The sequence below is a fragment of the Fusarium oxysporum genome, chromosome XII, assembly GCF_013085055.1.
Source record: "Fusarium oxysporum Fo47 chromosome XII, complete sequence".
In the NCBI taxonomy this organism is placed as follows: domain Eukaryota; kingdom Fungi; phylum Ascomycota; class Sordariomycetes; order Hypocreales; family Nectriaceae; genus Fusarium; species Fusarium oxysporum.
This window is the reverse complement of record NC_072851.1, coordinates 1,681,638-1,696,411: the sequence shown is the minus strand read 5'-3', so window position 1 is coordinate 1,696,411 and position 14,774 is coordinate 1,681,638. Positions and strand designations below refer to the sequence as shown.

The 14,774-nt window shown below is 50.4% G+C and overlaps 4 protein-coding genes across 4 annotated transcripts; 2 read left to right on the top strand and 2 right to left on the bottom strand.

Moving 5' to 3' along the window:
* Positions 1–633: 633 nt before the first annotated feature.
* On the bottom strand, positions 634–2,217 carry FOBCDRAFT_246130 (major facilitator superfamily domain-containing protein; the record flags this gene model as incomplete). Its single annotated transcript, XM_054707873.1, has 1 exon — positions 634–2,217. One exon carries the CDS (start codon positions 2,215–2,217, stop codon positions 634–636), a length of 1,584 nt encoding a protein of 527 aa, XP_054563848.1.
* Positions 2,218–2,671: 454 nt separating this feature from the next.
* Positions 2,672–5,502, top strand: FOBCDRAFT_193689 (glycoside hydrolase superfamily; the record flags this gene model as incomplete). The annotated part of the gene is made up of 4 exons (XM_059608750.1): positions 2,672–2,940; positions 3,167–3,562; positions 3,613–3,839; positions 3,890–5,502. The coding sequence occupies exons 1-4, from the start codon at positions 2,690–2,692 to the stop codon at positions 5,500–5,502; spliced, it is 2,487 nt and encodes an 828-aa protein (XP_059466428.1). The 5' UTR covers positions 2,672–2,689.
* Positions 5,459–7,777, bottom strand: FOBCDRAFT_172174 (uncharacterized protein; the record flags this gene model as incomplete). Its single annotated transcript, XM_054707872.2, has 8 exons — positions 5,459–5,735; positions 5,783–6,218; positions 6,270–6,457; positions 6,505–6,564; positions 6,615–6,701; positions 6,748–7,506; positions 7,555–7,667; positions 7,715–7,777. 8 exons carry the CDS (start codon positions 7,775–7,777, stop codon positions 5,558–5,560), a joined length of 1,884 nt encoding a protein of 627 aa, XP_054563847.1. The 3' UTR covers positions 5,459–5,557.
* Positions 7,778–8,906: 1,129 nt separating this feature from the next.
* On the top strand, positions 8,907–14,169 carry FOBCDRAFT_193686 (uncharacterized protein; the record flags this gene model as incomplete). Its single annotated transcript, XM_031193941.2, has 5 exons — positions 8,907–9,047; positions 9,098–9,138; positions 9,195–9,964; positions 10,013–10,304; positions 10,353–14,169. 5 exons carry the CDS (start codon positions 8,907–8,909, stop codon positions 14,167–14,169), a joined length of 5,061 nt encoding a protein of 1,686 aa, XP_031030562.2.
* Positions 14,170–14,774: the final 605 nt, after the last annotated feature.

The window sequence follows — 14,774 nt, the reverse complement described above, 5'->3', positions numbered from 1 at the left end:
CATTTACATGTCCCAAAGAGCCTGGTACCAGGTCTACGGGACCTCGTGCTCATCCCCAGATTGACAAGGGAAGACCGTTCCCCGGAAAACTTAGTCGATGTGACCCCCCAGATTCTGAAAGCAGCTTAGCCTGGGAGGTAAATCAAACCAAGGCGCGGAGAGACGGACCAACTCCGCTCTGGAGTGTCGAAAAACGGGCCCAATTATTGTGCGGAGCTGAAGTCCGTGTCTCCCCGCTCCTAGCATGGGCTAGCTTTGTGATCGTGATTGCCTCCAACAGGTAGTGGTATGCTCGTGATTTCAATGTTATTTAGCTGCGTGATGCCAAGTTCCTCGGCAACGACGCCGGGTCAGCGGTTTCTATGCCGGCGTTATTGCTCAATCTGAATGCCGAGGAAACAGTAGTATTGAGTACGTTTTCGGATCTGTTGAGGAAGAGGTTGATCTTCATGGCATGACGTGCGGCAAGTGGGAAAGGAGCCTTAGCTACAAAGGCACTCTGCATATCAGAATGACAGCAATGTGCCCGGAGCCTTTTACATGGACAAGATGCATCATGGTAATCGACAACGTCGAGAGTCTTAATTTCTACCAACTTTGCTTTCAACATTTACTCTTGTAGTACCGCATAGATCACTCCATGCCCTTCGCAAATGGACTGCGAGCTCTAATTCTTTGCCCATAAATGTATAGCAGCCATGGAATACCAGTCAACAATAGCCCAAGGCCACCAAGCAAGCCACCAGTCCCCTTCAGTGTCAAACTGCTTATCATCCTAGCCGTGACAAGTGGAAATACTCCGCCCAAAATATTTCGACATAAACTCTGAGCTGCCAGTGCCGATGAGGCGTATCCATGATATGTATCAGCAAGATAGTTGAATACGGCGAGATAGATGCTGAATATACCCATTGAACATGAACCGAGGGCCATGCACGGAGATATCCACGAAATATCTGGTCTGGCTGTCATGAAGAACCAGAGGAGGCCGACCGGTAAAAGGATGGACTGTATGCATGGTGAGAGTAGACGCTGTTCGGGTGTAGACAACGGCTTTTTGTGAGTTAGCACCTGTTTCATGGCCGGTTCCTGGAGCAGTGAAATTCCGATGCCAACGATTGATCCAACAATAGTAGCTGAGTAAACTGCCCCGACCTGAGCGTTATCGAAGCCATATACGCTGCGAAACACCAGCCCAATACTGCTGAATTGCATGTACATGATTGCCCAGGCAAAGGAGACCCATAAAGACATACAGAACACAATAGGCTCTTTCGAAAGAAGCCGTAGTGGGAAAGCAAAGCCTCGCCATAACATGCTGATTTCTATGTCCAGGCATTCTTTGGTCGCAGGAGCAAAGGTGATCATTGCCCCTGTTGTTGACTTGATTGGCGTTCCACTCAGCATGAGGCACTTCCGGCGCAAAAGGACATTACTTCGTGTCTCCTGAAACAGAAAGAACAGTACGACTGTAGTTATGCCGATTGTGATAAGCTGGATAAAGAAGATCCATCGCCAGCCGAGAAGGTCCACGACGCTCCCACTGATCAATGGTCCAAGACTAGCACCGACCATTATTGTCATAGAATACAGAGCCATTGGTGTATTGCGGTCTTCTTTGCGATACAGATCACTCACAACACCACCCGTAAGCGTTGCAAAGACTGCGGCTCCATTGCCTGTGATCAGACGAGAAACCATCATGCCGACATAGTTTTCTGTGAGAGCGCATCCAAGAGTTCCGAGGAAGAAAACAACTCCAGAGCCCACGAACGTCCAGTATCGACCATGCGTCTCGCTGATGGGAGCAAGAACCATGGGGGCAAAGGCGAAGCCGACAACGAAAAGGGTGATTCCGATGTTGAAGAGGGTACCGCTGATGTCCCATTTGTTGCGAAGAGGCTCTGAAGCAAGAGCATATGCTCCGGCGGCGTATGCCGCAAGGGTAGATGCCATGAAAGGCCCCAGAAGGGTGATTGTCTTCTTCTGAGCTGACCAGCTGAACGGTGAGAGGTATATGTCGGCTACATCGTGGATGAATGAAATATCAAGGTCGACAGAACGAAGATGATCGGCAAGTGAAAATGAGGGCTCAAGGGCCTCAAGGCCAAGGGGTACCCGGATCTCGTTCAGTGTCTCGGTAGAAGCAGATGCTTGGGAGACGGTTTCTGGGGCTTTGCCCTCAAGCGGAGGATGCTCTTGGATCACGACTGCCATTGCAAAGAGTATAATTCCTTGAGAAGTTTGTCTCCAAACTGCCGCTCATCTTGCAGTTGAAATTTATACCAGTCAAGAACAAGGTTTACATCGGTCCTAACCGGGCAATTAATGAGGCCGTTAGAGCCTGTCGTTGGTTCGCTAAAGCGGTTCCGGCAGTTTACAATGTAGCATCGGGTAGATAGGAAATTGGTACGAGATCCGAGCGTGCTGATCATAGCGTTAAAGTTGGCGGGGATAGACGGACCAACTCCGCAAGGGCCAAGAAGATGTTATCTCACACGACCAAAAGAGTGGATGAAGCAGGTCAGCGAATAGCATTCTTTTTGGAAAATATGTAGTATTTACTCCTCATTTCTACTTAAAAGGCAGATATGATGCCTCCGAATTGCAAGTTGAACAAACAGAGTCGAGTTATTTGAGTAGCATCACTACTTTTTTCATCCCCCTTATACGAACCAATCTTCCCGCGATGACCCTTGTAAAAGCCCAACCTCCCCTTAATAACGGGCACGTCAGAAATGAGGCTAAAGAATGGGCGCAAGATAAGATTTCGCAAATGACTCTTGAAGAAAAGGTCCTTTTGCTCACCGGCGAAGACCTGTGGAGGACCAACGCAATACCTCGTCTTGGAATCTCCAGAATCAAGACCTCAGACGGACCTGTCGGTGTTCGTGGGGGCATATTTACAGACGGAGTCAGCGCTGCTTCAGCGCCTACCGGGTAATTATTTCCTCTGTCCATGCGGCGTTGCCGAAGCTAACAAGGGCTCTACCACAGGGTTTCCCTAGCGGCGACGTGGGATTTATCTGTTATTAGAGATGTTTGCAGCGTCTTGATCCACGAGGCTAAGAGCAAGGAAGTCGATGTTTTGCTCGGACCAACAGGTAATAACGGTCCGCCCGCTCAATATCACCCGGTTCTTACTTTTTATAGTATGTATTCCCAGAACACCGCTCGGCGGCCGCAACTTCGAAGCCTACAGCGAGGATCCCTACCTGACCGGCAAAATCGCCGGTGAGTTCATCAATCATCTCCAAGATGCAGGTATTGGCGCTTGTATTAAGCATCTTGCCGCAAATGACCAAGAAACGCGGCGCTTCTTCATCGATGAGAAGATTCCGGACCGAGCTCTGCGCGAAATTGCCCTGCAGCCGTTCCAGATTGCTATTCGTGATAGTAACCCTTGGACGGTTATGACTGCTTATAACAAGATCAATGGGACGTTCTGCTCCGCTCATGACTTTTTGATTCAGGATGTTCTTCGTAAGGAATGGGGTTGGGATGGTCTCGTGATGAGTGATTGGTTTGGCACGAATAGTGTTGTTCCATCTGTCAAGGCAGGGTATGAAGCCACGACCTAAAAGCGCTTGGAAGAGAACTGACATGAAACAGGCTTGATCTTGAAATGCCAGGCCCTGTGCGGCGAAGAGGCAAACATCTCATCGATGCGTACCAGAAAGGTCTTGTTGATCTATCCTTCATCGATGCATCTGCTTCCAGAGTCCTTGAGCTCGTACATAAAGTCGGAAAGAGCAATATTCCTGATTGGAAGGAAGGCAAAGAGAAGGCAGACGATCTTCCTGAACACCGGGCGATTTTTCGTCGAGCTGGCGCTGAAGGTAAGTTGAAGCTCCAGGTCGAGAAGCAACATTCTAATCTGAACCTCTAGGCATCGTTCTGCTCAAGAATTCTGCCAAACTTCTTCCTCTGTCTAACTTGGATGGGAGAAGAATCGCTATTCTCGGCCCCAATGCTCTTCGGTCCGTAGCTACAGGTGGAGGCAGCTCTAACCTCGCACCTCACTATCGAACAACACCTTACCAATCGATCAAGTCCGAAATAGCCGCCAAATTCCCGACAGCCAAAGTCCATGCCCATGCAGGTATCCTCACCCATCGGTACATTCCGCTCGTGGATCAGAATGTCATGACGAATCCAGAGACTGGGAAGCCTGGCTTTCAACTGTGTCTGTACCGCAACATGAACCACGGTGGCCAGCCTTTCATGGTTGAACACAGACCTAGTTCCAACTTGGTCTGCTATGATGGGCTTCCTCCAGAGTTGACGACTGGTGAGAGATACTCGTATAGAGGACGAACTGTACTCAAGCCAAAGACCACTGGCCTCCATGAGTTTTCCCTGTCTTCATGTGGGCCGGGAAAGCTAATGCTCGATGGAGAGGTCATCATTGATATCGAGCGACACTGGTGGTCTCCCAAATCTTCTTTGTTCATGAGCTACGGTTCTCCTGAGAAGAGGGTCAAGGTGTACATGGAAGCGGGGCGAGAGTACGAACTGCTACTTGAGTCCATAAGTCGAGAGCCTAAGCCATACAATCTTGATTACATGGCCGAACTTGAACGCGAGGAGGTTCAAGATGGCGGTCGTGTTGGATTCATGGAGAACCCCGGGGATCTAGATAGGTTCTTCCAGGACGGTATTGGCATGGCTCGTGATAGCGATGTTGCGATTGTCGTGGTGGGCAAGGACCATGAGTGGGAAACGGAGACCAGTGATATGGTATCAATGGACTTGCCCGGGCGATCAAACGAGTTCATCAGCGCCGTCGCTGCAGCCAACCCAAACACCATCGTGGTTAACCAGACAGGCAGCCCTATCACCATGCCCTGGAAAGATAAAGTCTCTGCCATAATTCAGGCTTGGTATCAAGGACAGGAGCAGGGCAATTGTCTTGCAGACGTGCTTTTGGGTACAGTAAACCCCAGTGGAAAGCTACCCATCACCTTTCCCAAGCGCATCGAAGATACACCACCCTACGATAATTATCCTGGTAAGAATGACGTGGTTTATTACGGGGAGGGTATATACGCAGGCTATCGATTCTATGACCATCGTAAGATCGAGCCTCTTTTCCCCTTCGGTACAGGGTTGTCATACACCACCTTTGAGTACAGCAACATGCGCATCAGCGGCAATGAGTTTCATGAAGAAGCGGGTATTGAAGTTGAGGTAGATGTCACCAACATTGGACCGAGGGATGGAAAGGAGATCGTCCAGTTCTATGTTGGGCAGATTAATCCGAGACTCCATCGACCAGTGAGGGAGCTGAAGGGCTGGGAGAAGATCTTTGTCCCTGTGGGTCAGACTGTCACTGCTCGTATGAAGATTGACAAGGTCAGTCTGTCATACTGGGATGATAGCGTTGCTAAGTGGGTGATTGAGAAAGATGCCGAGTATCGTGTGACCGCGGCCAAAGACTCGAGTGACGAGGGGTTGACGGCAGCTTTCCGGTCTCCCAAGGAGTACCAATGGGTCAACTAGCAGTGGTCGAGGTGAATAAAACAAAAATATAATACAAGGGTTTAATAGGGATATTCTAGGAAGCTAGAAGATTCAAGATTTCACCATCGCGAAACGCTGTCGGTGACATCTCTGCTACCAAGCCTGAAATAGCTTTTCTAGTTTCCCCTGCAATTTCCCAACTTGAAGGTAATACAAATTGGCAGGAGTCGCTGCGGAGTACAAAGGTAAGCTGAAGCTCGCAGGCGAAAAGACTAGGAATTGGTCAGTGTGCGTTAAGATCGCGATGGTTGTATCGTACCTTCGACAAGAATTTATAGGATGAAGCAACAATACCAATGGCTCCTGTAAGATCCCACTTGCTACCACGGACATCATTGCGCTGCCAACTGCTGTGCGTGCGCCAGCAGCGTCGGCGTCACTAATAGAAGCTGTAGTGTCGTGGTGTAAGGTTTTGTAGATATATGGTCGATGGATAATGGATTTTGCAGCAAAATATCGAGCCTGTAGATGACCACGTAATCTCTCATCCGTCGAGCGATGAGTTTGATCAAGTTGGGGGTCTTCTGCAAGTTGTGCCTCTGAGTAGCTGAGGAACTCGAGTCCCTGGGGCAGACAAGTTCTCCACTCTTCAAGTTGACGGTCTAGCTCGAATATTACGGATGAGGAGACTGACATGAACGTGGCGGGTTTATCGATGTGTGTTGGTTCTCCATTCGTAGCGTTTTCAGTATGGTCTGGTTCCTGTTAGCTTCCTTGTGGATTCATCCATAAGTCCATTAGCTTACCTCGGCTATAGAGGTGGAACAAGATACGGTTTAGCAGTTTTCTCATGGAAATAAGAGCTAAGAAGAAGAACTGGTACTGCGCGTGGCGAGGATCGGTACCTGCTCCGGGAATGACAGGTAGAGGCATGCTGCTCGCGAGCTTCCCAAGCCCGCTGGCTGGAAAGTCGAACTCGGCCAAAATTTGGCTTCTGTAGTGTCAGAAACTCGGAATCGGCTGTGCTGTAACAGTTCTTACCTTTCCTGTAGATATGCAATCCAGAAAAGCTGGCAATGCTGTGCCTCTAATGCCCTTTGCCTGAGATGAAGTTAGTAAGCGGGTACCAATGCTGGGAATGGCAAGCATACAGTGGAACAAGTATTGAGACGGTGCAACACGCTTTATGATTGGCTTGCCAGGCATCATAGACCCTGAGTTTGGCAGAATAGAAGAGACTATCTTGTTAGCAGGCGGTGAAGCTCCAGGCAGAGGACAGCTTACCCCATCAGAAGCAGGCACTGGACGCTCTCCCAGTTACCTCCCTCTAAATCACGGAACATGTCGTTCGCCAGGTTGAAAAATCCCAGTCCAATATCTTGCTCATTACCGGATGACCACTCTTCATGACCGGAGTAGTGGGCGACGATGGAGCCCAGGCTGCAGACAAGCAGAACCGTGCATGAGTTATAGTTTGGCGCAAAGTTAGTTTGCACCGCGTTGCTTAGTACAAGAGAATAAAACAAGGACTCGTTCAGGATGAGGCACGACGGATGGAAGTGCTGAAAGTATGACTGTGTCAGTAAGCTGACTTGAGACAAGGACAAACGTGATAACCAAGAGTCATCTCCAACTGGTGTTCCAGCTTCAAAGCAACGAGGTGGTGTTATCGACCGGGATAACCTTGGTCGTTTTATCTCCAACTCCATCGGGTACTGTAGGTCCGGCTCGCTCATTGAAAGAGTCGAGCAAGGCCAAGTCAGAAGATGCTGCGGCGCAGTAGAGTGGCGTTGGGATAGTGAGAGCTCTTCCAACACTCGGCCCGTGTCGAGAAATGGGGTTGAAGCATTTTGAACAAGTCCAGTGCCGCCGAGATTCAAGGGACTGAAAGCAGCGAACTGGCCGTTTCCCGGACTTGAGGCCAGGCCGGTCGTAGGCGCTTGATGATGACCATCATTTTGTTGAGCGAAAGCTGTGAGGACATCGAGTTTCTCGTCCATCCGTTTTAGCGTGCCCGTTAGTTCCTCGATTGACAGGTTCTTCCTGTTGATTGTCAATGAAGAACGTCTACAATTGAGTCCAGGTGCCTACTTTGCGGCAACAGTCTCGATGTACATGCACTCAAGACCCAACCGTGTGCATCGAGCACAAGCGGGTTTCCTCTCGTCACATTTTGTCTTTCTCTTCCGACAAGCTTCGCAGGCCTATTCAATCAGCCATTGGCTCTCACTCGTGCGACGATGAGACTGACGTTGAGTGCTTGTCGGCGAGAAGGGTTATTCGTTGTTTGCATCTGGTTCGGCTGATTGGACATTTCGACTGGACCTGGTTCATGTCCTGGCCGATCACTGTGGAGTTGATTTGAGACCTCCCCTTGTCAACGCGCTAAGAGATGGGCGGAATAACGTTGGTCCAGAACGCTAGCCCAGCCAGCGAAGCATTGGATGTAGGGTAGGAGGGCCAACTACAATCGTTGCCTTTTCTCGTCATTCCTAAATCAATTAGCATTGGAACATAATACCGAGATATTAAGTACAAATTGAGGGATAAGAATAAGCCTTTTATTTTCAATTTGATATTTGGTGACGCTTTTGCGGGCTGAGTGTCTCTCTTCCACGGATTTAGACTTGCATCCAATTGCTTCATCGTCAATGACGCCCTAACACTACTCCAACCCTCAGTAATTCATGCTCAAAGATTTTGAAAGACCATGATGCACGACAACAAACACAATTTGAAATCTTTATTCATTTCTTCATACTTCATCGCATGAAATATTTACTATAGTGGGCCGAACATGTAATAGTTGTTTCTACACATCTTTATTCTGTCCATTGAGGCCCGCACCCGTTCCAACAGTGAGACTTTGCATGGGTAACAAGCACAGATCTAGAGTTAATAAATCTCCTAACTAATCGATCGATCCTCAAATTCATCGTCATGAAACTTTGAAAAGGAAAGAATGCGTGTCACAATACAGATATCACCGTAAAAAGAGCAATCAGCAATTCCAAGATCTTGGTTTCAGACGGAATCTCGTAGTCCCGGGTGCACCAGCGTCTTGTCATGATGCAATTGCCGTCTCATCCCTCGATTTAAGCTTAATATTACTGCAACACAGCGCCGCGGAGCTGTGACCAAGGGGATGGCTGGCTTGGCATGTTTCCGTCTAGTCTTAGTGCAACCATCCTGAAACACGTCTCGACTCTCTTGCCCCAGACATCTCATACGTATATGATACCACGAACTTGATAATTTTTATATCCGCTTTTATCACGGAAGTTGATCTATCCAACCCTTCGCTTTTCGTCGTTCGATTGTCGTACGTTTTTTTGCCCAGCCCTGGCGGCTTTTTTGTTTGCGTTTGTTTTGTGTATTTCCCTTCTTTGCCCTGGTGGCCTTATTTGTGTTTTCATTAATTGGTCGATCGCTTTAATTTCGCCATGTCGATTTCGTCTTGTCCGGTGTCGGGGTCGGCGGGGGGAGAGTGTCCGGTTGGTGGTTCTTCGCGATCGGGGCAGACGCGACGAGGTTGTGCGTTTTCGGCGGCGGCGCAACCTGGTGATCTTCATGCTGCATTTGATGTGAGTGAAGGGAAACAAATATTGACGACAGGTACTGACTGAACATTTAGATTCCGCGGGGGATCGATACAGAAGAATGGCTTCGCGCAAGGTAGAATGTTCGATGAACAAGGCAGGTCATGACGAGGCTGACATGCAATTGAACAGAGAACGGAAGACCATCAATGAACTCCTCTACGCCGACTACCCCTCCCGGGAAGAAGTCGATTCCGTCAAGAGCCAACAAGAGCTCGATGCCATGAACGCAAGCGACCACGATCTCCTTGCCATCGCCCTCGGCGCCCCAGCACGACAAGTCCTCCAACGCGCTCAAGAAATTGGTCCCCAGACAGGATGGCGCGATGGATACCTCAGCGTCGAGCACGGCTTCTGCCCACCAGACTACGAAGAGCCCATTGCTGCGCTTGCAAGATCACCGGGTCGCATTTGGTCTGATCTCTGTGAGCGCATGCCAGGATGTTGCGCACGAGGAAGAGTGCGAGAGGCTGTTGCTGCGCTGCCGCTTGTTGAGGGTACGGAGGAGAATATCCCTGATGAAGCTCTCTGGGGCGCCGTAGTGGCTCTCGGCATGCTCTGCTCGATTTACCGATTTGAGGATAAGCATGATGGAAAGGATGGACTTGCTATCACAGATGGAGCGACAACGAAGCCGCAATGTCCGATGGGTGACGACCTTTGTGAGGAGCTGGAGGGTATCCCTTTGTGCATCGCTCTTCCGTACTATCAGGTCTCACGAAGAATGGGAAGAACCCTGCCCCACCTCTCATTTCCCGATCAAGCTTCATACAACCTCAAGATCAGAGACGTCAAGTCAAACACCCCATATCTTGCGCGCTTCGACAATACTGATCTTCGATGGCCCATGTTCGGAGAGAGAGCTGAGGTCGCATTTCTGAAAGGATGCGCCGATACCTCTGGTAGGTCTTTCCCCTCCACTACAACTCGTCAACTAACACCCCCAATAGCCTCATTCCAACATGGCCCCGATGCCATCGCCGCATGTCAAGAACACGTCATGACCGGCAACATCGAAGGTCTTCTTCACGAGATGATCCGCCTGAAGGAGATCCTCGAACGAATGCCCAACGCCTTTCACAGCATATCGCCCAACCCCAACGCGGGCGACAACTATGTATCAGCCGACAAATGGGTTCGATGGGGTCTCTTCTCATCGCCATTATCCAAGCGAGTCCCCGCTGCTTCGGGCTTGCAGTTCCCTCCGTATTTGGTGATGGATGCTTTCTTGGGCCGCAAGACGTAGGTCAAGTTCCGAATACCTCTGTGACTTTCACTAACATGACACAGACACGCATCCTTCCTCGGCGTCGAAGCCCTCCACCTTAGAGCGTGGCTCCCCTCCAACCACCGCGCCTTCATTGCCGCAATTCAATACCACTACTCCATCCCCGAATTCGTCCAACGATCCGGCGACCCACGTTTAATGGGTGTTCTCGAGGGTATCGTCGAAGCCTACGCTGGCGAACGTGGTTTTATGGGTGTCCATCGCTACAAAGTCTTCGGTATCCTTGAGGTCGCAGCCAAGACAGGACGAACAGCCACAAACGGTCTTTCTGGCGCGGCAGATGCGACAAGACCTTGGGAGGAGACACATCGTCAGTTCTCAGATGCTATGAAAGAGCGTCTTGAGCCTTTCCGTGGCAAGCTTGCCATGGAACCGCACTCGATGAGGGGCACGTTTGAGGAATGTCGGTATATGGCTAAGATTGCGAGTTGCTCTTCCATTGATCAAGATGCAAGCCGGTCAACTGCCATGATCACTCTGGATATTCGGGACACCGGTATTACTTTTGCGCCTGGAGATCGTGTGGCTGTTATGCCTCTCAACAGCTGGGAGGAGTGCGCGAAGATGGTTGCTGCCCTTGGCCTGGATCAACATGTTAGGGAGCCAGTCGACACTACGGGAACTTGGTCACGGTTTGAACACCACCTATCCACAGTTACGAGAACCGCGCACAGACAACTTACAGTCATCGACATCCTTCGTCGAGGTCACCTCGCCCCAATCACCAAGGAGCTCACTGTCAAAGTCCACGAGCTCCTTCACGCTTCGTCCAACACTGTTCTCCAAGTGTTAGCCACAGAGGAGTGGCCGGTACGTGGATCCTTGGGCGATCTTCTTCAGAAGGCCGTTCTCGATACGCCAAGCCACATCTGGAACAGGGCTTTCAACCTTGAAGACCTGAGCTGGTTGTCGGAGCTCGTTCAGCTTGAAGTTCCCCGAACATACTCCATCTCTAGTCACAGCGACGAGCTGCTCCCCAGTACCGTCGACCTGACCATCTCCCGCGCCGAGTATGAGCTCAGTCCAATCTTCTCACAGGGACAGACTGTCACCAGAGCCGGTGTCGCAAGTGGCTTCTTCAATCCTCGTCCCTTGTCCGCAGAGAACAGCCTCTTGTACGAAGTCCTGATCGGTGTTTCTCGACCGGTTGCCTTCCAACTTCCTATCGACAAAATGGTTCCCTGTGCTTTCTTCGCCGGAGGTAGTGGCATCGCCCCCTTCCGCAGCTTCTGGCAGCATCGGCTAGCGACATCGGGTCTGTCAGGTGGACGTAATTTGCTGTACCTGGGAGTCCAGTCCCGTGAAAAGTTCTGCTATGAGGCTGAGCTGCGGGAACTAGTCAACATGGGCTTCATGGAGGTCCATCTTGCGTTCTCCAGAGATCGTCATGGTTTGGCATATGACGGTGTCGCACGGGATCTTGTGGAGAAGCCGACACCTCCTCGATACATCGACAGCCTCATCGTCGAGCAGGGTAATATGATTTGCGACATGGTCATGTCAAAGAAGCAGGGCGGCCTTGGTGGTCACTTATACGTCTGTGGCTCAGTGTCTGTGTTTGACTCGGTCATGAGCGGCATTCGTAAGGCTATGTACAACTACCGCACAGCAACCATGGAGACCGTCGACTTGATCATCAACAAGGCTTTTGCCGAGCGTCGCTTCATGCTTGACGTCTTCATGTCTCCCAAGGCCCTCCCTTGCAATCTCCCGACGATCTCTCTCTCTAGCCTCGCTCTGCACACTGGTCATCGCCAGGAGTCTCGAATGTGGATCGCTGTTCATGGAAGTGTTTACGACATCACCGACTTCTGTCCCATGCACCCTGGTGGAACCCTCATCATCAAGTCCAACGCAGGTGTCGACTGCACCAAGTCCTTCGACAACCTTGCACATACCAACAACCCCGAGGTGTCGAGTCTGCTGACGAGGTACTTCATTGGTCATCTAGCTCCCAAGCCCGACTATCGTGATAGCGACGTTTCTACGCTTCATGATCTTTGGGCTTCGTACTTGAGGGTCACCGTCGAGACGCTTGTCGCCCATCAGTTTGAGATGAACGATATCATGGGCGAGTCTATTGACTCCCCCTCTGCGTATGATCCCAACGGTATCAGCAACATCTGGCTCCGAGAAGGCCTTCCAAACACCATTGCCATTCGAACCTTCTACGATTACCAGAATCGCTTGCTACAGGGTGGCTTTTCTGCTCTGTTTGGATCAAAGCTGGAGGAATTAGTCCTGCGCCTTTCCTTCAACTTCGCCAACTCTGGCGGACCAGGTGTGGCCTCCAAGCTACCAGACATTTTGGGTACCATCGCCCGCGCCAAGTCTGGTAGCGACGCAGTTCGCAGCGCGAAAGAGATCAGTGCTCTTGGAGATTTTGTTTGCGATCCATCTTCCGAGCTGCGCTTCCAAGAGCGGGGAGTCCTCGACTTTACTGCGAAATGCGTGCAGCTTGACATTGAGCTCTTGGAAGATCTCCGACAAGAGGCGTGCAACGGCATGGACGCTTTCGAGAGCATCGCGACTGTTCTCGATTCTTTCGATGGGTCTAACTCGGACTCTACGCCTGTGGCTGCTTTGTCGTCGTTTCTCTTGCAGACACTCGAGAGGATGGCACATCGACTGGCGATGTTCTACACTCAGTTGGCACGTCTCTCTGTGTATCAGCCTGACCTTGAGCATAATCCAGCCCGAACTCGATGGGCTTTCGTCAGGCGATGTATTCGAGATGGTACCTTCTTTGTCATGACCCGATCGCGCAATGATGGACAATCGATGGACGGACAATCTGAGTCTTACTACATCAATGCGAAGTCTTTGGAGAAGACAACCTTTGACAACATCCTCTCACAGATCAAGCATGTGATTACTTCCTCGACAGCGGAATCACAAACGACGATCGTTCAACCATCCACTGTCAATGATGTTCACCACGAGAGAGCAACCACCCTCGCCAAGGACGGCTCGGTCGCCTCATCTGCATCCAGGCTGAACGTCGGAGCAGTTGAGAGCATGGGAAGCTTCATGAAGAAGAACGAAAAGGCAATCCGCCGGCTGAGCAGCATGCCAAGTCAGCTGCAGCTGGATGATCTTCAAAGAGCCATCGCTTTGAATGACAAGCCCAGTCCTCAGGCTAGCGAGAGCACAGATGCCTCGAAAGAGAACCCCGGTCGTTTCAAACCGCTAGAGCTCAAGACATCCCTCAAGATAGACCCCAATGCTTTGCTTGCTTGTAAGGACCAGATGCTGACCGCGCGCATGAGGATAATGGCCGGTTATGAGATGATGTCTTGCTCAGCTTCTCGGTTGAGTGCCCCGGCAAAATGTACCTCGATCAGCTCCATTACTTTCGAGGAAGCCGATGAACTGGTTGTCACCAACCCTCAACCGCTCATGGAATGCTTAAAGTCCATTCCAGACGACGAGAGCGTCCCATCCTCAGCATCGTGCACAACTGCCCAGTCTCGTCGTAGCTCATTCAGTGGTAGTTCTGTTACAGGCTCTATCGCTGAGTCTGTCATACAGACGCCTCCATCTCGCCCATATGAGACTAGCATGGCTCTGAAGTTGAAGCTTGAGGGTTTGAACCGCCGGTCGCGTGGAGAGTCTGTTTCATCCCGACAGAGCTTCATCTCGGCTTCGAGTGCGATGGATCTGAGAAGGAATAGGTCCCTGTCGAGTACCAGGAATGCATCGAAGAGGATGTCCATCGACCCTGGCCATACGAGGGAACAATCGGCCGGCAGGCTGTTGGCATTCAAGCTAGGAGCTTTGGCAGGCGAGAGGCGATCTTTTATCCCACCTACCTGGTAGATATCTATAGTTTAGTCGCTCAACAAACAACGGTATTTGGATAAGCCAGTTCAGCTCTCAATCATTGAGCTTTCGTAAGTAGTAGCCATTAAGACTCTGATTCCATGGATCGCATGCGATATCGACAATGGGAGTAATTCTGAGCTTGACAGCTTGACATATGTGCGGACCGATAGCTAGCTGCATTCTGACACCTGGAGCGGGATATACTTTCCATACTAGGATTTCTAAGCCGAGGGCGTGACATATTGGTTGGTTGGTTTGCTGATGCATAAAGCCCTGCAACAACTTTTCTCGTATGCGAACCCTGTCACTATCACTGTCACAATGCGAGGGGTAGCAGCTCCTTGCATAATCCCGCGGTATTCTCTGTACGCGTATCTCAGAACTAAACCCAAAGACATTAGCAATACATATTTAGTCAAGATATTATTCTTATGATGCACATGATCTGACGTTTTAGCTTCCGTAGCTGAACATTGAACGTGCTCCACAACCCCAGGGCAATGATGATTAGCACCGTTGATTGACACTTCCGCCACGGAATGTAACCCAAGACCACATACATAAGGATATGCGTTGGCTCGTTATCCCCTCGACAAGGA